The sequence below is a fragment of the Oratosquilla oratoria genome, chromosome 2 (assembly GCF_046742065.1).
Source record: "Oratosquilla oratoria isolate Oo_2021 chromosome 2, ASM4674206v1, whole genome shotgun sequence".
Taxonomy (NCBI): domain Eukaryota; kingdom Metazoa; phylum Arthropoda; class Malacostraca; order Stomatopoda; family Squillidae; genus Oratosquilla; species Oratosquilla oratoria.
Window position 1 is genome coordinate 12966422 of NC_134778.1, and position 22025 is coordinate 12988446.

General features: G+C 40.0%; 1 protein-coding gene across 1 annotated transcript in view; it reads left to right on the forward strand.

Moving 5' to 3' along the window:
- The window catches only part of LOC143036999 (uncharacterized), a 30869-nt gene extending 15809 nt beyond the window's left edge, over window positions 1-15060 (forward strand). The window contains exons 8-12 of the mRNA XM_076205105.1: window positions 3257-3387; window positions 3686-3842; window positions 10869-11076; window positions 11318-11394; window positions 12765-15060. Of these exons, the coding sequence (XP_076061220.1) occupies window positions 3257-3387; window positions 3686-3842; window positions 10869-11076; window positions 11318-11394; window positions 12765-13010 (819 nt within the window). The 3' untranslated portion in view covers window positions 13011-15060. The remainder of the gene's footprint in view (window positions 1-3256; window positions 3388-3685; window positions 3843-10868; window positions 11077-11317; window positions 11395-12764) is intronic.
- The last annotated feature ends 6965 nt before the right edge of the window (window positions 15061-22025 follow it).

Below are 22025 nucleotides of genomic sequence, written 5' to 3' on the forward strand. Positions count from 1 at the left end.
GTTGACCGTGTGGGCCTAGGGATGCACACCACTGGGTAAACAGAGGGTGACTGGGCCTGGTTACAAGACCACTCTGTTTATATACACAACTGACACAGTCACCATATCCAAAAATAGCGAGGAACACAGCGTTACAGAAAATGGCTTGGCAAGCCCAACATTGTGCTTTCTTGAGGATACAAATGCCCGTACAGGCATAATATGGACTTAATCTACACAATAGTAATACGAGACCTGTTAGGCTGGTGGTTTTTGTCCACATTGGGCCGTCAAATGTTAGGTTGGTAGTCTGCCCATGTTTAGGCAGCCAGTTAGGCTGGTTGAAGGCAACTCTGGTGGAGATAGAGTTGGTTTTATTAACCATGAAATGTTGGGGGCCAGTGGGGGAGGGGGGAGGAGGAACGAGAAAGCAAGGGAAGCGATGACTGTCTTGAGTCATGTCTCCAGCGATCTGCTTACGGAGATCAAAATTGGGGGGGGCAGGAGAAGGCTAGAAAGCAAGGGAGCAGCGAGCTATGCTCACATTTGCTTCTCCGAGGATCTGTGCATCTTCTGTGTCTGTTCGCTCCTTATATACACAGACAGGTCATGACCCATGCTCCTAATTGCCTTGAGGCCAAGTGTGAGGTGAGGGAATCAGAGGCAAAATGTCTGACACCAGTGACTCTCAAAGACAGAAGGTAGGCATTTCTCAATGAATCTGTGTTCTGTGTCACATGCTGGCTGAGGTAGTCATCGCTGAGGCTGGTGAGCTGCACGTGACTTCCTGAAGGAGGCTTTGTGATGGTCACACAGCAGACCCTAGGGCTGGCCAGATATCCTGGGGCCCCACGAGTGATTCCTCAAGGAGGCTTTGTTCCACCCGTGGGCCTCAAGGAAGCTCTGGGTAGCATTGCAGCTGGGCAGACACGAGCGTGTCCCATGGGGCCATTTGGGGGTCAGCAAGGTCGTGAGACACTGAGAAGAGGTGAAGCGAAGGGGAGATTGGTGAGTAAGGAGGTGAGGACTGGTCATGATAACTACGAACAAGGCCAAAGGCCAGCTATTTCTACACAACAGATAAATTACTTATCCACCCACATGTGCAACAATGATACTATAATGGGAGTGGAGTGGGTGGGGATGAAATGGGTGGGAGTGGAATTATGCATTTTGACTTGGGCTACCTCTCTTGTAAAAGGGGAAAAAAGCCCTTGATACAGTATATGTATATGTGACAATTGGCAAAGTTTCAAACACACCCTGGATTACTTGCAAGGGGGGGCAGCCCCCCCCCCTCCAAATGCCCATGGGTGGTGCATGTTTCCTTTGATTTGGCCACCTCTCTTACAAGGAGGAAAATACCTTTTGGTAAGTGTGAATAAATCACAAAAACATGTGATTCACAAAATGTGTAATAAAACTACTTGGAAAATAAAATGAAAGGTGACCGAATGTTTTTGTCTATGTAAGACATTTTCACCTCTGAAAATTTCTTAAATAGACAAAAACATTCGGTCACCTTTCATTTTATTTTCCAAGTGGTTTTACACACCTTTTGGTAAATGCATATATGTATATGTGTCTTAAATTATACCATGAACTGATAGTTTAGCCTTTAGTATTTGCTCAGACATATATAGCTGAAATATTCCAATACTTCTTAGGATTCTGGAGCAACAAGCTATCTGAAAGGTATAACTTCAGATGAAGTGTTACTTGTAATGTTATGTACTGGTCTCAGTTATAGTCTTGCTATTTACTCTGGTACTCTGTATAGGGAGTTTTAGCTGAGTTATTGTGTTTTATCTATATACATACATACATATGTGTAAATAACCACTGGGAAAAGTGGTCACTTATAGATTTGTGAACACACGTTCCTAGTGTTTTTATTGCATACATATACCAAAGGCCTTTTTCCCCCTTACACAGGAGGTAGCCAAAAAACCACTCCCACCTATTCCACCCCTATCACACTCCACTCCCCTCCACCCTCTTCCCTCCCTATTATCTTGGCACCTCCTGGATGACAGGTCATCCCTGTATCTTGTCCACTGCCCTGGGTCAGAAGCAGTGTCGCAAGACACAGCACATCCACAGCAAGGCCACTTCATTAAATCGGCGACCCAGAATCTATCTATATACCAAGGGTATATAAATTTAGGTGGAAGTGGGTATGTGTCTTTTGACACATACCCACTTCCACCCGTCTCACTCTTGCCTATTCCACTCCGCTCCACCACCCCTTCCTCCATCTCATGTTAGCTCCTCATGGATGACGGCTTATTCCTGTATCCCGCCCACTGCCCTGGGTCAGTGCCCCAGTGGTGCAATCGGTTAGCACACAGTACTTATATGAATTGTTGTGGGAACAGTAATAATTTTAGCCTCAGGTTTCACGTACTGGAAACCCATAGCCCCACACTAGCTGGCAACAGTCTTTGGACACTCACATCAATCTCCCTAGAAAAAAGTACTGATGTGTGTATTTCAAGAGACCAGGGGTAATGAATTAATCTGTATTGTATTAGTGCAGGACTGTGTCTGTGTCTTCAGCTTGTAGTAGTAGGAGAGAGTAAAGAATTGTTTACATGGGGTAAATTGAGAGGCAAGTCAGGTGTGCAAGTTACCTGAACTGGAGAGGAAAGTGAGCAAGTACATGTTCACACAACTACTTGTCTCTAACTTAGCCCATGTAAACATGTACTTGCATGCTCTCCTCTCTAATTCAAGTAACTTGCACACTTGACTTGTCTCTCAATTTTCTCTGTGTAAACAAGGATTAAAACCTGGTTGTCAGCTTTCTATGTGTTTGAAAATAGAGGAAATACAATTAAAGTTGTTAAAGAGAGGGTTGGATTCAGATCCAGGGACTGAGTGTCAGCCCCTTGGGGTTGCACCTTCAAAAATAAATGAGAAAGTTGACTGGTTTTGAAGGTGGGCATCAGGGAGATGACTCTCTCTGACGTCCATCTCCCAGGACCATTATGTGTGGGTAACCATCGTTGGTCCAGTATTGGGGTATTTCATCTTAGAGCTCTGGAGTAACACATTGTCTTGTGTCTTGTGTATAAGTGTTCTTTGAGGTTTTTGCTATTTGCTTCAAGTAACACTATCAGTAATACCCACTCTTCACCCATCCCACACCCATGGATGTTGGGTGAGTGTATGCTTTGAATTGGCCACCCCCATTATAAGAGAGAAAGGGCCTTTGGTATAAGGATGTATGCAATACCAACAACTGTTGATAAAGGTCTTTGGTACCTGTTTGCAGGCAGTGTTAGCAGAGGTATCGCCATACTTCCGTCAAGTGTTTTGGAGTGCCAAGGAGGCGCAGAACACGGTCTTTGTTCTCCCAGGGGTTGCAGTTAAGACCGTGTCTCAACTTATTCAATACATATACACGTAAGTCGCCAGAGGATACACAGCTTCTGTCATTTTGCTGTTTTAAGCCTTTTGGCTTTAGTACATACTTCATTTGGTTTTAATAAATACCAAACACATGTTTGGCTGAGAGGTAAAGAAATGTATCTGTGAGATGAAGGAGATTATTTGACAATAGCTACACTTATTTATGTATATATATATTTAGTTATTCTATTGTATTTTATTTACTTGTTTGTTTTCTAAATGGATATGCTTTAGGTGGTTAATAAGAATATACTGCAAATGTGCTCAGATAATTTTATTTGTCTACTTGAAGGGGAGAAGTAACGTTACAGATGCACGACATTCCCGAGTTACTTCAGTGTGCAAAGCTGTTGAAGGTTGAAAGCTTGGTGGATTGCCTTGATACTGCCCAAAATTTACCACCAAGTGAGAGGAATGCCAACATATCTACAGCAGCCAATACCTCAGATGTAAGTAGTGCTCAGTTTTTTGTTGTTGTTCTTGTCTGACCGAGCAGTCCCCCTCCCTGAGGAATGCCATGGCTGGAAGGGGTTTTTTCTCACAAACCCCTTGCAGAATGTACAGATTGACCTCTCATTAACGGACGTTAATTAGCTGTGTTTGCGGTGTTTTTGCTGTTTTTGGTGCCGTTGTTTAGTACTGTGCAATCACTATGCCACCCAAAAACCACTCCAAATCAACGGCTTATTCACATTAACGGACACTGTTACCCCCCTTTTAGTCCGTTAATGAGAGGTCAATCTGTATACACCTAGAAGATCTCTTAATCCAACACTCGCCAACTGCCACGTGTGCAGACATTTGGCCCCCAGGACATAAACCCACTTTGGGGGGAATTGGTGGTGTTTTGTGTCCTGAGCCAGTTCCCCAAGTGTGTCTTGGACTCTTGGGCCCAAACATCTACACAAGTGGTTGGCAAGTGTTGGCGTGCATGATTGTATACAGTGCAGTCTTCCATACTGTGTTGTATCCAATCCACAGTTGGTTGACACAGTTGAACCTGGAAGATGTAAGTCGTGATGGGATTCAAAAGGATGAGGGAAATGTTCCTCTCCCATGCCAAGCCAGCTTGCTTTTTGAATAACTGTTGAGGAAAAATGCATAAAACAGAGCAATAAAAAAAAAAAAAAAGTGAAGGAGGCAAGTAAATGTATAGGTGGAACAATTTTTTTTATGAGGAATAGATGTCTGGGAATGATTGCAAAGAGAAGTTTGTATTTACCTAGTTGTATCTTACAGGAAGGAGAGCTATGCTCATGGTATCCCATCTTTGTATTTTGCAGTGTCTAGTTTACTCTTAGATTCGTGTATAGTTTTTGCACACATTATTGTTTTATCCAGTTTGTTCCAGATATCCACCACTCTGTGTGGATTTTTCTCTCTCTCTCTCTCTCTCTCTCTCCAGGTCTCTTCTATAACTATCCTTTTTGAGTTTCCTTTGATGGCCCTTTATATTTCTCTTATTTCTCTTGTCCCAATTTAGTAAGTCCTCTCTCTCAAGGACTACCTTTCATGATTCTGTAAATGGTCAGCAGGTCACCTCTTTCTCTTCTTTGTTCCAAAGTCGGTTATTTCAGTTTAGCCAGCCTCTCCTCATATGACAGTTAAAGTGTTGGGGCCATTTTCATGGCTGCTGTCTGGATTCATTCAATTTTCTTTATATTCTTTTTGGTATTGGGTGACCATAAGTGTCGCAGCCTTATTAGTGTGACTAGTATTTTTTTAACCATTTCGTCTAGATAGGTAAAAGCCATCTTTATTGATCTTAGCAAGTATTAAGATTCTGACAATTTTGTTTATCTGTTTATCAGGGGACATGGTGTTTGAGATGATTACCCTCAGGTCCTTTTTAGATCCCACTATCTTTACTTCCTTTGTTCCAATTTTATATTGCCCTGATTTTTTTTTTTCCAAATTCCATTATGCTACATTTCTTAATGTTGAAGTCTACTTCCCATTTTTGGCTCCATTTCCAAAACTTGTTTTGGTCTCTGTAGTGATTCACAATCTGCTCTGCAAAGACGCATGGAACAATCCACATCTTCAGCCATGTCATTCACATAAATATCAAACATTATTGGAGCCAATATAAATCCCTGTGAAACTCCACTAATCACCTCCCAAGCTGAACTCTTTTCTCTAAGCACTACTCAAATTTTTCTGCCATGCAAGAAATCCTCTATCCAGTTTAGTAAGTTACCTTGTATCCATTTTTTTTTTTTCTTCCCTAAGGCTTTTTGTAAGTCTAGTAGGCACAATCAGCCCATCCATCCCATTCTTGTATTATATCTGTTAGTCTTGAGTAGAAACAGATTAAGTTTGTGGGACATGATCTTTCCTGTCTGAATCCAAATTGTCTCGAGTTTATTATATTGTTTTCTTCCAGGTGTATCCATCTATTCTTGATCATTTTTTCACAATTTTTGGCTACATTGCTTGTAAGGGAGACCAGTCTGTAATTTGTTGTTTCTTTGTTCCCTCCTTTATATATTGTTACAATACTACTCTTTCTACTCTACTCTTGTTACTCTGTTGGTTGTCAGGCCGGACGGCCCTTCACCGCTTTCACTATGCCTCTCCAGATGGTTCTATCCTCTGCCAATTCCTGCCAGTCCTCTCTTGGTGCCACCCTCTCCACGTCCTTCTTTACTCCATCCATCCATCTGTACCTGGGTCTCCCTACTGGTCATCTGCCTTCTACTCCTTCCATCACCTTCTTTGGTAGTCTGTCTGCCTCCATTCATACGCAGTGTCCAGCCCACCTTGCTCTTCTTCCCCATATTTCATCCTAAATATACGATTGCCGAGTCTGATCTCTAATTTCCCTGTTATGTCTTCATCTCCGTTTCCCTTCTTCTTCATCATATACTGGGCCGAGGATTCTTCTTAAGATATTGTTTTAAAAAAATTCCAGTCTCTTCTCCCTTTCTTTTGTCAGTGTCCATGTCTTACATCCATACAGGACTGTTGGTTTTATTACAATGTTATATGTTCTTATCTTAGTTCTTCTGCTAATGGTTCGACTCTTCATTACAGATGCCAGGGGCATAGTAACATCTGTCTCTTACAGCTGTTTGATATTGTTACAATATTGACATTTTTCCAGTCCTTTGTTATTTTTCCTTCATTTAGTGAGCAACTTATTATGTTGTATATTTTGTCCATTAATTCTTCTTTACATTCTTGTAGTATTCAATATGCAATCCCATCTGGGCTGTGTGACTTCCTGACATCAAGGTTCGTTAATTGATCCATTATTTCATTTTGTATTTGTTATTTCCCGCATGGGGTATTGGCTGCATGCTATTGTGGCAAAGTAGCATGCAGTTGATACTTTAGGGTCTATATGGGGTGCCCCTACGGACCAGAGGCACATATCATTTTGTCTGTGATAGAGGAAAACTGTTTATAGAGAAATGATGACACTTTTATACTACGACTGTCCCTCCGTTATGCTGTCCCAAAACCCCTTGTTACTATCCTGTACAATTTCTGTGAATATTCATTTCCTTTTTCGCCTACCTTTCCTTTGGTGGGGGAAAAGAATACTGCCACAAAGTAATTCCACTTGGATCATAAGAGGCGAGAAGAAAGGGACGCGGATTGGGACTAGGCATCCTTCTCCTTGTAGCCCCAAAGGGGACATTCCTAAAAACAAAAAAAAAACAAAGAGATAAGAGGGTCAGGGAGGAGTTTTCCAACTAGAACCCTAAGGTTTGGGTCTTTTAATGTGCATGGATGTGGTACAGATGAAAGTAAAAGACAAGAGATAGTATGTTTGTGAGAAGAAAGATGGAGGTGTTGGCATTGAGTGAAACTAAGCTGAAAGGGAAGGGCGAGTGTAAGTTTGGGAGAGTAAGTGGGAGGTTATTAGGAGTGAAGAGAGGGTGAGGGAGGGAAGGGGTGGCTATAGTAGTAAGTGAAGAGATAGTTAAATGTGTAGTGGAATGGAAGGAGGTTTCCTCAAGGATAATGTGGGTGAAGGTGAAACTGGGAAAGGAGATGTGAGTTTTTGTAAGTGCATAGTAAAAGAGGTATGGAAGGCAGATGTGGAGGGAGTGAACATGAGGGGACATCCTAGGATGAGGTGGATGGATGGGGAAGAGGGGAATGTCTGTTGAGGAAGGATGGGAGAGGACAGAAGACAGGGGTGAATGGAGAATGGTTGTATATGGATGATGTTGTGATGCATGAGGTGGAATGGGCAGGGGGCTGGGGGGTGAGGTAGTATGTGTGAGCAATTTTTGACGCAGCCCGAAGGGATTTCTCCCCGTCTTCTCCTTTATGCAGGGGGGGATGGAGAGGGGGGGGTCGCCGATTTAATGAAGCGGCCTTGCTGTGGATGTGCTGTGTCTTGCGACACTGCTTCTGACCCAGGGCAGTGGACAAGGTGCAGGGATGACCCATCATCCAGGAGGTGCTAAGATGAGAGGGAGGGTGGAGGGGTGTGGAGTGTATTCAGGGATGGAATGGGTGGGAATGATTTTATGCCTTTTCCTTTTTGGCTACCATCCTTGTAAGGGGGAAAAAGCCTTGGTATATGTCTGTATGTATTTATTTCCCGCATGGGGGGTGATTGCTCTTCACTTCCTTTGTCCCAATGTTGTACTTTTTCTCTAGTGAAAACCGACTTGAAGTGGTTATTCATGACTTCAGCCATTTCTAAATCTTCTGTATACTCTATATTTTTGTGGCATAGTTACACCATTTCCTGTTTATTTTTAAGTTTACCATTCACATATCTATAGAATAGTATGGGTTGATCCTTATATTTTTCTGTCTTTTTCGTAGTTTCTTTTTTCCTCTCTGCACTTTTACATACTCATTTCTATGGTTAATATATACTTGCCACTTTCCAGGTTTTTTATCTTTTCTAAGGTTTATCTCTTCTATCTTTTGCTTCTGCATCTTCTGTTGAACCAGCACTTAATGTACACCTTTTCCTGTTTCTGTCCTGGTACATATTTATTCATTCCTTCATTATAAATTTCCATCAAAATTATCCATTTCTCTTCCACTTGTGTCTCTTCTTTGTAAAACTTTTCTCAATTTGCATTTTGAAAAAAATTCTTGAGTTTCCCAGAGTCCATTTTGTTGTACATCAGTCTTCTTTTTCTGTATTTCTCATTTCTCTCTATATATATTTCCTCCTTTAGTTCAACCTCTATTAGTATATGGTCACTTTCTAAATGGTGTCTTATATTCAGTTTTATCCACAATTTTAGGTTCTTCATTACTTCTATATCTGGTAAATCTTTTTACCCATTGTGTCATTGTATGTTCTATAGTCATGTCAATGCATTTCCCCATAGATCCTCTCCGCCTTTCACTTTCATCTCTTCCCAACAGATTTCCTTGCAGTTAAAATCTACCTCAAGAACCAGTTTATTTCCATCCTTCAGCTTCTCTTTTAATGAATGCCTTGTATCTCCTAACATCTTTGAATGCTCACCCTCCTTCCTTGCAGTTAAAATCTATCTTAAGTACCAGGTTTCCTCCATCCTCCAGCATCTCATTTAACCCCTTCCATACGGTGCCGCACACGTAGGCGTCATGGGGAGCGAGTGTATTTGCGAGGCTGCCATATCGGCGTCTTGATTATATTTATTGTAGTCGCCCCTCCATAATGACATTCTTTCTAATTCTTTTGTAATCGCATTTTCTATGGTTATCAAAATTCACGGGTGAAGAGAGAAAGATCAATGAAAGCGGTGACTGTATTTTATGATGCGAGTATTATTACGACACGTCGTACGGCTGGCATTGGCTGCTGCCACCGAGATCTAAGTCCATGACGCCTACGTGTGCGGCACCGTATGGAAGGGGTTAATGAATGCCCTGTATCTCCTAACATCTTTGAATGCTCACCCTCCTTCCAAGAGGCTGTTTTTGGGGGCACATGAATCACCACAAAGTGATTGTGCCCCCATGGCACTACATTAACTTTTGACTTAGCTACCTCCCTTATACAGAGGAGTCTTTGGTATATACATAGAAAGGAAGAGCCTAAACATTTTTGAGATGAATTTTTTAAGAAATGTGGTGGGTGATACAAGGATGAACAAAGTGAGAATTGTGGAGGTGAGGCAAAGAGGAAAGGGTAGACAAGAGTACCAAGATGGTGTGGGTATATGGAAAGAATGAGTGAAGACTAGCAAGGTGGTGAGTGTGGAGTGTGGTTGTAAATTGATGAAGAAAGGATGAGGTCCTAAACAATGTTCTTGTTTGCATCATAGATATGTATGTGTGTGTGTGTGTATATATATATATATATATATATATATATATATATATGTTTAGTGAAGGTGAGGCTGGGAGTTATCATATATTAAAGTAGTGGAGATAAACTAGTTCCAGTTGCCAGGGTCTGATATGAAAAATTTGTCTCACCGCATTATTTTTAACTTGAGCATTGTGACAGGGACACAGTTAACCCTTTGTGCACAAGGCGCTATGGTGGGAGGGGGAGACAAATGAGATATTAGATGGGCATGGAATGGGTGTATGAAGTGGGTATGTGTTTTGATTTGGCCACCTTCTTTATAAGGGAGAAAAAGCCTTTTAGCATATGTTTGTCTATCTGTATCTATATACCAAAGGCCTCTTTATAAGGAAGATAGCCAAGTCAAAAGACACATACTCTTGCCCATTTCACTACCATCCATCACCCATTCTTCCCTCTTATCTTAGCTACTCACAGATGAAGGGCCCTGTATCCCACCCAATGTCCTGGACTAGAAGCAATGCAGTAAAATACAGTACATCCACTGTGTATGTTTATATGTTATGATAATCTTTATATATACCAAGGACTTCTTATCGCTTACAAGGGAAGTAGCCAAGTCAAGCCAAGTACCCACTCCCACCCACCACCTATTTGTTTCCCTTCCATCTGAGCTCCTCGTGGATGAAGGGTCATCCCTGTCCCTTGCCCACCACCCAGGTCAGAAGCAGTGGAGCAAGACACAGCATGACCACAGCCGAGCCAGCCAATTCATTTACATGGCAACCCTCCCTCATTGTTCCCACATGTGAAAATGGATGGATAGGTATAAAAGGTGGTAAAGGACATGGAACTGCCCAGTGGCCGTATGGTATATTCTAGAGTAGACAAGGAGAAATCACTTTATGCAACATAAATTTTTTGACTGTTCACGACCATTTCGCTTGCCTTCTTCCCTGCGCATTCTGTAAAAAATGTATCGTGAAACTTTTTAGGAGAAGCTTATTGGCTACATAAACATTAAAGCATCTTAAACAAATATTATAGAAAAGATAGAATTTACTCATTTAATTTCACGAATTCTCTTCACTGAGTGACTTATGGATTAACATGGTGGTTGCAGGTCTCCTGCAAAAGAGACCTTGGGTATTGGAATGATGAATGAGTAGGAATAGTTACCCGTGATCCAATTGTGCTCCCTGTAAATGAAAAAAAAAAATGAAAGTTTAAGAATTCCTCAAACTGATTACAGACTCCAGTGCAGCAGTGCATAACAATAAGTCACACAATGAAAAACAGCGCAGTGCCTAAATCTTCCTCCTGTAACACAAAACTGATGCCCACACGGAACTCAGGAAACAGGCAAGATGCAGGTGATGCGGACAAGTCAGAGAGTGTCACGCACCACTTGGAAGCGAATAATCATGACAGAAGCAAATTGCAAGTCTCAGCAGAACAAGGTAATATTTCTGTGTGTATATATATATATATATATATATATATATATATATATATATATATATATATATATATATATATATATATATATATATATATAAGCTTGATTTATACAGTCTGATCTTTTTGTTGCTAAATGATATTACAGACAAATTCATACACCCACCCAACATCTATTCCACACCCATCCCATCTCATTCTGGGATTTAGATGATTTTAATGATTTATATTTGATTTTGGCAGGTTCTAATTATGGGGAAAGTATAAATTTGGGAAGCCAGGCTCATGAAGTTTCAGGAGCTTCAAAACAGGATTCATTGGTAAGTGGTGAAATTTATTTATCTATCTACATCTGCATCAGGGGATGGAGAGAGGGGCTCACTGATTAAATGAAGCAACCTTGCTGTGGATGTGTTGTGTCTTCCTGCATCTCTTCTGACCCAGGGCAGTGGGCGAGATGCTGGGATGACCCGTTATTCAGGAGGAGGCAAGAAAAGAGGGAGGGAGGGGTGGTGAAAGGGAGTGAAGTATGTGGGGATGAAATGGGTGGGAGTGGATTTATGCCTTTTGACTTTGGCTACCTCCCTTGTAAGGGGGAAAAAGCCCTTGGTTTAAGTATGTATTTATCTACATCTGTATACCAGAGGCTTTTTTCCCCCTTATAAGGGAGGTAGCCAAGTCAAAATGCACATATTCCTACACATTTCACTCCCACCTAATCCACACCCATCCACCACCTTTTCCTCCATCTCATCTGAGCTCCATCTACATTTATGATTATTTATATATATATATATATATTGGGAATGGATGCTAAGAGGAGATTGTATGAAGGAGTGATTGTGTTGATATCACTATATGGGGGAAAAACATAGAACACAAAAGAGGAAGAGTTTAAATGTGTTTAAGATGAAATGCCTGAGAAGTATGGTAGGCTGGATAGAGTGAGAGATGAGGAGGTGAAGAGGAGAGTGGGAGTAGGAATGGAGTTGGGAGATAGGGTTAATGAAAGAGTATTGGGATGATTTGGACACATAAAGAATGAGTGAAGAAAATTTAGTAAAAGAGTTGTGGAAGGCAGAGGTGAACATGAGGAAGTGACCAAGGATGAGATGGATGGATGGGGTAAAAGTGGCATTAGGAAATAGGAGAATGTCTGTTGAGGAAGGAAGGGAGAAGACAGAAGATAGGGGTGAGTGTAGAATGGTTGTGTATGGATGATGCTGTGATGCATGGAAGGGGGTGGGTGGGGGATAGGGATGTGTGTGAGGAAGTATGTGTGAATATTTTGATACAGCCCAAAGGGATTTCTTCTTATCTCTTTCTGCATGAGGGGACAGAGGGGGCTCACTGATTAAATGAAGCGACCTTGCTGTGGATTTGCTGTGTCTTCCTGCATCTCTTCTGACCCAGGGCAATGGACGAGATGCAGGGATGACCCATCATCCAGGAAGAGCCAAAAAAAAAAAAAAAAGGGAGGAAGGGGTAGTGAATGGGAATGGAGTATGTGGGGATGAAAGGGGTGGAAGTGGATTTCTGCCTTTGACTTTGGCTACCTCTCTTGTAAAGGGGAAAAAGCTGTTGATATATGTATATATGTATTTTTATTTATTTGTTTATTTTACTTTTTTTCTTCTTACCCTCCCCTATAAAATTTTAATATAAGAGGAGACTTATTTATTATTTGCAGGATACTTCCCAACAGTCCATTGATTCGGGCCAGCGCATCACTCTGTCTGCTGCTTATGTTCGAGGACAGAGCTGCAATTCTATGTACAATATGCGTCAGGATCAGCAAGAAAGTTTAATGAACTTACAACCTAGTGTGGGTTTGGGTCCTGAAATGTTTGAAGGTGTGGAGGGTAGCGAGGGTGAAGATGAGGACGATGAGGATGATGACGATGGTGATAGTGATGAGGAAATGACAGGACCATAGCAACAGTGTGCTTCAAATGAAAATCAAACTAGTTTTGAATAAGTGAATCATGGAACTAGTGATATGAAGCCAGGATAATCGGTGACAGTTGTGGTGAGATAGGACAGTGTGATAAAATGAAACATTCTTAATGTATGGCAGGATTGAAAAATTTATGTTTGGAAAGAATTTTCGTCAGCTCTAACAATTCCTGATTTTTTTTTTTTTTTTTTTTTTAAGCTTGAGGTTCTTGTTTAGGCATAGGCAGATTTGAATGGTTACATAAGTTTACCAGATTCTTTATAAAGTTTTTTATTTAGATTTGTATAACTTTGAATACCTACATTGAGTTGTTGAATTACTTACAAAGTTTTCATCTACATATGGACCAATTTGAATGTGAATAAATCTATTGGATTTTTGTGAATTTTTTCACATATCTTCTTATGGCCAGATTTGTGTGAATGATGTATATATATATTTTATGGAACAGTTTGGCTGTTGAAATTTTATTGATGAAAAGGTATATCTTTTATGTATGACTGAAATGTGTTTTCTGGTTATAATTTGTGCCATATATTTTGAGATTAGAATTTTGGTACTTTGGTATTTCAGGAACTGTTTTATGTATGTAAGAGAAGCACTTTGAGTACTGATATTTGTCACCTTGGTTTTAATCATTGATATCTAATAAGCTCAAGTACAACCATACCAATCTATATACCCAAAGGCTTCTTCCCCTTTGTAAGGGAGGTCATCAGCCAAGGCATGTATGCACGCTCACCTATCTCACTCCTATCCATTATTCATTTGTTTTCCTTTTATCTTAGCTCCTGTCCTGCACCCACTGTCTGGGTCAGAAGCAGTGTAACCAACAAATACAACCAACACTAGATTACTGTAGCCAGCTGTGATCACTTCACAAGAATGTGAAAAAATTATCTTTAAATCTGTACAAAGAATATTCACTGGGTAAGTCAGGCTGTGCCTCGTTGCATTGCTTCTGGCCCAGGCAGTGTGGCAGGGTAAGGAATTGAACTCATTCACCACAAGGAGCTAAGAGATTTTTAAATACGAGATAAAGGGTTGTGGGATGGGTGGAGTGTGGATTTATGCCTTAGCTGGCTACTTCCCTTCCCTTGTGAGGGGGGAAAAGTCTTGGCATATAGATAGATCAAAGGAATGAGAGAACTCATCTACAGAGACTGGCTCCAAACTCCAGACATCTACTCATGGCAGCAGGGACGAGACAGGTCATCTATGTATGGAGAACCACATACCAGATTTCACTTCCTCTGTGCTGTGTGCCAACAATGAGGGAAGAGCTGGACACAGGTGCAGAAGAAGAGTCCTGCCAACAAGGGCTTCAAGAAGATTCAGTGTCCTGAATGCATCCAGCCTTGGGTATGACAAGCTAAGAATCTTCTCACACTCCTGAAGGAAGCAGGAGGACCAACAGGTTTAAGCTTTTTTGAGTGGGTGGGTGGGTGTGCAACTCCTTGCCTGGCCAGGGCTCTCAGGAACCAAAACAAAAAGCACTGAGTGAGTCCTGGGAATCAAACTTACAACCATCTGATCATGAGTTCAACACGGTACCCACTGGACAACCACAAGGCCCTAACAGACTGCCTGGTTGAACAGTGCAAAGCAAAACTTGACAAGTTTCTGCAAACCTTGCCAGATGAATGAGCCAGCAGTATCTGGCAACACAGCCAGCTGCCAAGTAGCTTAGCTGGAGACCACATATCAGGGCAGGTGGACCTCAGAATGACCAGGAATAACAGCAGCAGAGGATCACCATGATTATGAGGCATAGATCTGTAAACACTTCCAAGAATCTAATTCTTTAAAGTTCATTTAATAAAGATTTTTTTTTAATTAATTTATGTGTTGTTTCTGATATTGTGACATTCTACAGTCCAGAAAAGTGTATATACTTGGAATGTGTATTATCAGGTCAGATGTTATTTTAAGTGAATGAATGTAAACATTCTTCTAACAGTTAGTTGTTTCCATTATTTTGTACTAAAGAAAAAGTAAAATAAAACTATTGTAATGATATGTTTCATTAACTCCAGAAAGTGTCTCATTTTCCAACAGGTGTAAAGTGTGCAAACTAGAGCTGTCTATACTGATGTATTGAGATGTTTCTATTCTGAAACTGTGAACCTCGACATAAGAACAATAGAATAAAGTGGCGGGGCTGCCTGTCACAACTTTTTGTGCCAAAGGCTGGAGTGCCTCAGGGTCCAGTCCTTGCCCCGACTCTTGGACAATGTATTTACGAATGACCTGCCAGAGCCAGCTTACCCACACAACCAGGCTCATGCTCTTTCATATGCAGACAACACAAATCACATTAACATACATATACCAAAGGTTTTTTTCCCCCTTACACAGGGGTAGCCAAAAAGAAAAAGGCATAGAAACCACTCCCACCCACTCCATTTCCTATATATTCCACTCCCCTCCACCCTCCTCCCTCCCTCTTATCTTAGCACCTCCTGGGTGACTGGTCATCACATTAACAAACACAAAAAACTAGAGGGAGCTTTAGATATAATGCAGAACATACCAGATGGATAAATCCTTAGAATCATATATGTAGCTTTCCATTTCGATGCACTGGTCTTGTTGTGCCACTTTTGTTCCTATGCAAGTATTAACCTAATTGTAGTATACAGGACAGGAGCAATGTACCTTGAGTCTTGTTTCCTATTTTCTTAATTTTCTAACATACCTAGACTTGTTGGGTACCATCTCCTATTATCTAATTTTCTAACATACCTAGACTCAAATTCATATATGGTTCTAACTTAATCTATATCTTTGATTTCCAATAATCATTTGAATTTGAAGTCATGTATTGTACGAGCTTGGGCTATATCACCATCTGTGGAATAGCTTAGGATCAGTGGTTCCCAAACTGTGGGTGAATTACCCCCTGTGGGGGAGGTAATAAATTTTCGGGGGTAATGGAGGGCTGACAAAAAAATTGAATAAAATAAAATAAAATTAAATCAGGAAAACATTACGGTACCTGGCATTAGGATTAAGGTTAACTTAGTACGTATAATTGTAAAACTAAAAAAAAAAAGTTTGGGAACCACTGGGCCTTAGGTGACGTAGCCCAAGCTCAAACAATACACGAGTTCAAATTGAAATATGATAATTGGAAATCAAAGATATAGATTAAGTTGGAACCATACATGAATTTGAGTCTAGGTATGTTAGAAAATTAGATAATAGGAGATGGTACCCAACAAGCAGTGCTCCTCTCCTGTATACTACAATATACTCACATGGGAGCAACCGTGGCACAATAAGACCAGTGGGTCGAAATGCAAAGTTGTATATATGACCCTAAGGATTTATTTAAATGTACAATTAACCAATGTTCCTGCTCAGGCTAATACCCCCAATACAAATTTCTCTATTTATTAATTTCAAATTTTAATGTTTTTTTATTCATAAGAAAAGAAAGCATAAACAATATGGAAGGCAGAGGTGGGTGGAGTGAACTTGAAGGGAAGACTGAGGATGAGGAGGATGGATGGGATTGAAGTGATGCTACTGTGAGAAGAGAAAGGTTTTGGTGAGTTCATATCCTTTATTGTAAAGTACAAGTGAACTGACTGTACATACAGCCAGGGGCTGGTATATGTATATGGCGTGGGTAGTGACCCATGGTGCATAATTACATAACTGCACTGGATTAGGTTAGGTCGGGTCAAGGAGGGTCGCCACAACATGCACTCCATGTCACATAGTTGTCGTGGGTGTACAATACTCCCCTCTTAAAATTGCCTTGGCTTAAGAGGGCATTCCACATACGAGGGGATGACCACTGGCCATCTCTGCTGGAGACATGTTGAGGTTGCCCCAGATGGCTCAGTGAAAATTGGGCATAGGAATGTCTAGCATTCATGGCGGTAGCCGTTGTTGATTGCGATGCGGTTTGTAGTGGAGTTGAGGTGAGCCATTTCTGCTGGAGACATAATGAGGTTGCCCCAGATGGCTGCGGTGAGCATCGGGCGTGAGATGGGCTGTTGGTGACATTGACCAGTAACCTATAATTAATGGGAAAGTCAGCACCGAGGAGAGGTGTCCTGACGTTTGCCAGGGTGAAGTTCCAGTTGTGACAACTCCCAAAAGTTAGATGCAGGTCTGTAGTGCATCAGATTGCAGTGGTCCAGTGTCTGTTGTTGGTGCCTGTAGGCTGGTGCTGCTGCTGTGGTGATTATTTTGTCATTGACCTTGCTAAGGACAGATCAGACTGGTGCTAGGGGCTGCAAGAGTCACATCTGATGGAGCATATTAATGTTAATACTGGCTCCATCAGCTGTGGGTAGGAGGCATTGTGATTGACAATATTTTGACGTATGCTGTACATGGTTGAACTGGAACTAAACAAGGAAAAATACATGGAAAAAAACGAACAATATAGAAAGGGAATATTGATGTATGGAAAAACAAATTTTGATCAAATAAGAGAATTCTTTCAAAAAGCAGACTGGGAAAGGATACAAAAGGAGGAAACAGTAGAAGAGAAATGGAATATTTTAACAAAAAATTATAAAGGAGTGGAAAAGTATGTTCCAAGACCAAAAAAAAAGGATATGTAAAGTGTTGGTACAACAAAAGATGTAGGGAGTTAAAAGACAAAAGGGATAAAATGGAAAAAAGACAAAAGACCTGAAAAACGGAAAATATATACTAGTTATAGAAATGAATATGTACAAGTGTGCAGAGAAGAAAAGAGAAAATAAGAAAAAGATGATCATAGAACATACAAAAGCAATGGATACAAGAGAATACTAGGTATAGAAATGAGGAAGAACCATCGAGACTGGACCTAATAATCACATCAACCCAAAATAGTGGACAAGATTGAATATAAGACACCAATATGTAAAAGTGACCACATATTGGTTGAACTGGAACTAAATGAGGAAAAATACATGGAAAAAAAAACAATATAGAAATTAAAGATTGATATATGGAATAACAAATTTTGATCAAATAAGAGAATTCTTTCAAAAAGCAGACTAGGAAAGTATACACAAGGAGGAAACAACGGAAGAGAAATGGAATATTTTGACAACAATTTATAAAGGAGTGGAAAAGTATGTTCCAAGGCAAAAACAAGAAAAAGGATATGTAAAGTGTTGGTACAACAAAAGATGTAGGGAGTTAAAAGACAAAAGGGATAAAGCTTGGATAAAATGGAAAAAAGACAAAAAGACCTGAAAAATGGAAAATATATACTAGTTATAGAAATGAATATGTACAAGTGTGTAGAGAAGAAAAGAGAAAATACGAAAAAGATGTCATAGAAAAATGTAAAGATCAACCAAAACTATTTTACAGATTTGTAAACAAACTGAAAAACAAACACGAATTAGAGAAACTACGACAAGGAGGAGTTGAATACACAGAGGAAATAGAAATGGCAGAAATTATGAAAGAATAATTAAAATTAGATGGGTAAGGCATTTGGAAAAAATAATGTACAAAATCCTAGGCAGTTTGGATTTAGACAAGGAAGATAATGTGTTTCTATACAAGACTAATAGATATAATAGAAGAAAGAGATGGATGGGTTGATTATGCCTTTCTAGAACTGAAAAAAGCATTTGATAAGGTGCCACATAAGAAATTGCTAAAGAAATTAGAAACTGCAGGAAGAATACAGGGCAAATTACTTAAGTGGATGGAAGACTTCTTGCTTGAAAGGAAAATGAGAGTGGTGATAAGAGACAAACATTCCAATTGGGATGAGGTGATTAGTGGAGTTCCACAAAGAACAGTTCTGGCCCCAACAATGTTTGCTATATATATCAATGATATGGATGAAGGAATTGAAAGTTATATGAGCTTCTTCACAAATGATGCAAAAATTGTTGAAAAAAGTGAACACCGAAGAAGATTGTGAATTGCTGCAGAGTGATCTCAATAAAATATGGGAATGGAGTAGGAAGTGGGAGATGGAATTCAACATTAAGAAGTGTAGTATAATGGAATTTGGAAGAAGCAAAAAAAAAAGAATAGTGGGATCATATACATTAGGAGAGGAAGAAATTCAAAAAGTGGAAAAAGAGAAGGATCTAGAAGTCATTATTATGAATATGTCCCCTGTGAAACATATAAACAAATTTTTTGTAGAAACTTATAATTCAATAAGAACAATCAAAGTGGCATTTCCATACCTGGACAAAGAAATGGTGAAGAAAATACTGGTCACTTTGATATGACCAAAATTGGAGTATGCAGCAACGACGTGGTCCCCAAGTACAAAAAAAAAAAAAAAAAGTATAACAAGACTTGAAATAATACAAAGAGCAATTACAAAAGAGGCACCAACGCTCTCAGAACTATCATATGAAGAGAGCCTGGCAAAACTTGAGCTACAGACATTGGAGCAAGGAAGAGAGAGAGGAGACTTGATAACTATTTATAGAATCATGAAAGGCATGAAAATTATTGATAAAGAGGATCTAATAAAATGGGATAGTAGAGATACAAGAGGACATGGAAAGAAAATCAAGAAAGGCAATTATAGAAGAGACCTGAAAAAGAACAGCTTTCCCTACAGGATGTAGATGTTTGGAACAGGTTAGATGAGAATTTGGTGTGTGCAAAAACAATACACGAATTTAAAAGCTGGCTAGATAAAATGAGATATGAAGACGGGACACCACGAGCATAGCTCCCCTTCCCGTAAGATACAACTAGGTAAATACACAAAAGGTAGCTTTTAAAGAAATTGTACAAGTGGAAGAATATGTAAAGGAAACAGTCATTAAAGTAATTAAAAAGAAAATTGGGTTAAGGACACAGTTGATAAAAAATGTGTATAGTAGTATATGGTATTAAAGAAAAACACAATGTAGCTAGATACTTAATAGAAGAAAAGAAGAGAAAAAAATAGCAAAAGAAATTCTGAAAGAGGCACAAGAGGAGGGGCAAGAGATGGCAAAAGAAATAGAAGTGCATAGAATGAGACTATACTCTAAGGAGAAAAAATAGACCTCTAAAAATTAAACTAAGGTCTAAAATGATGGTGGAAAAAGTACTAACAAAAACAGCAGAGTTGGCAAAAAGTGAATATTACAAAAATTTATGGATAAAAACCGTCCCAGTAGTTCAGGTCTCTTATCTCAGGCATGCACCATACATATCAACAATTAATACTGGTCCTGGAGCTGCAGCGTCTACGTCGTGGGACCACCCCCCAACCCCAAGAGTTGGGGGCCAAACAGCAGCAACCATCCCTGGCCATCAGCTCTATATAATCAAACTTAACCTTGTAACACTGAAGTGTAAACCACCTGGTTAATCTACTCATAAGATTCTTATGTTTGAATAAGTTCTGGATACCTTTATGATCAGTCCACTCTCTGGATATCCCAGTATTATATCTCTAAAGCTCTCTAGTGAATACTGCTAATGTTTCTCTTTCTGTACTGGAGTAGTTTTTTTCTGGACTATTACAAAGTCTTGATATGAAAGCTATCAGATTCAATTTTCCATCTCTATCTTGCATCAGTATGCTTTCTAACCCTATATCAAACACATCAGTACAATCTGACTAAAAAGTGCGCACGATGTATGGATAAAATGTTGAACGAGTAAAATGGGTTCAAGACCTCCGAAAGCCCAGCGCAAACTTTGGTGTAATACCCAAGGGGCATAACTTGGGTCCCTCCGCCCCAGACGAAGCAATTATCACATGAACTGTTATAAAAGGCATCCAGTTCGTCGGAAGGCACTATCCCCTCAGAAGATTCTACCAAACCAGTGTGGCATCACCAGGAGGAACAAAGAAATGTAACGATGAGGTAGATGTCTAATTTTAGCTTTAGGTATTAGAGTGCGCAGGGTTAGTTTAGTACCTGTCTCCAATCATGTATATGTACATCATCATGGGTTTAGAAATTATTACAGATTAAGAAAACAAGTGCTTGTAGGATTTTTTTTTCCCTGACTGATGATGTTACTTCAATATTCGATTTGTGGAGTTCACTGCTGCATATACGGTAGGCTCGAAGAAAGAAGCCTATAAGGACACCAGTAAACGAACTAAAACTGGTGTCCTTATAGGCTTCTTTCTTCGAGCCTACCGTATATGCAGCAGTGAACTCCTTGAAGACGAGTTGTCTTTTATCAGAAAAACTTTTAAAGAATTAAAATATCCAGGCGGCCTGATAACCAAAACAGAAGGCAAAGCTAGAAAAATCCACGATAAATCGAACGCCCAGACCAGTGGACCAAACGACCAAGTGTCCGGATCAAATGACCATACAGTAACAAAAAACCTAGTCACACCGCATTTCATTACTGTACCTAATTCTGATAAAACCGAAATTATTGATAGCTATTTACTGAAAGGTGGCATAAACATCGCCAAGGTATCATGCAATAAAATAGGTAAAATGTTTAAAAACCACACTAATGACAACAACGACCTCAGTGTGATCTACCGCATTCCATGTAGTGGCTGCCCCTCGGCTTACATCGGTGAATCAGGTCGAGGAATCGAAAAGAGGATAAACGAACATAGGAATGATTTAAAAGCACACAGAACGTCCAACTCCCTGGTCCGCCACCTCGAAATATGCAACAACCTTCCCGAATGGAGTAAAGTTGAAAAAAATTTACACAAAGGATTACAAAAGAAGATGAGAAAGACAGTTGAAGCTGCACATATAAATGTCCAAGAAAATAATAACGACAGAGAAGGATTTATATGCCTATCTAAAGCAGCTAGTCTCTTAATAATTAATGCGCTAGAAAAAACCTGACACTCGAAGCTTCACAAGTTCCCCCACTACGGGTATAAATGTTGTGACCAAGATGTTCTGTAACAAGTTCTCTGAGGAAGGTTATAATAACCGAAACGTAAGAACAATAAATGTATTCTTAGACCATCTTCGTTTACCCTTCCCCACCTATCACTCTCTCATTTGTCTTAAACAATTTATCAACACACACACACACACACACACACACACACACACACACTTCAACGAATGG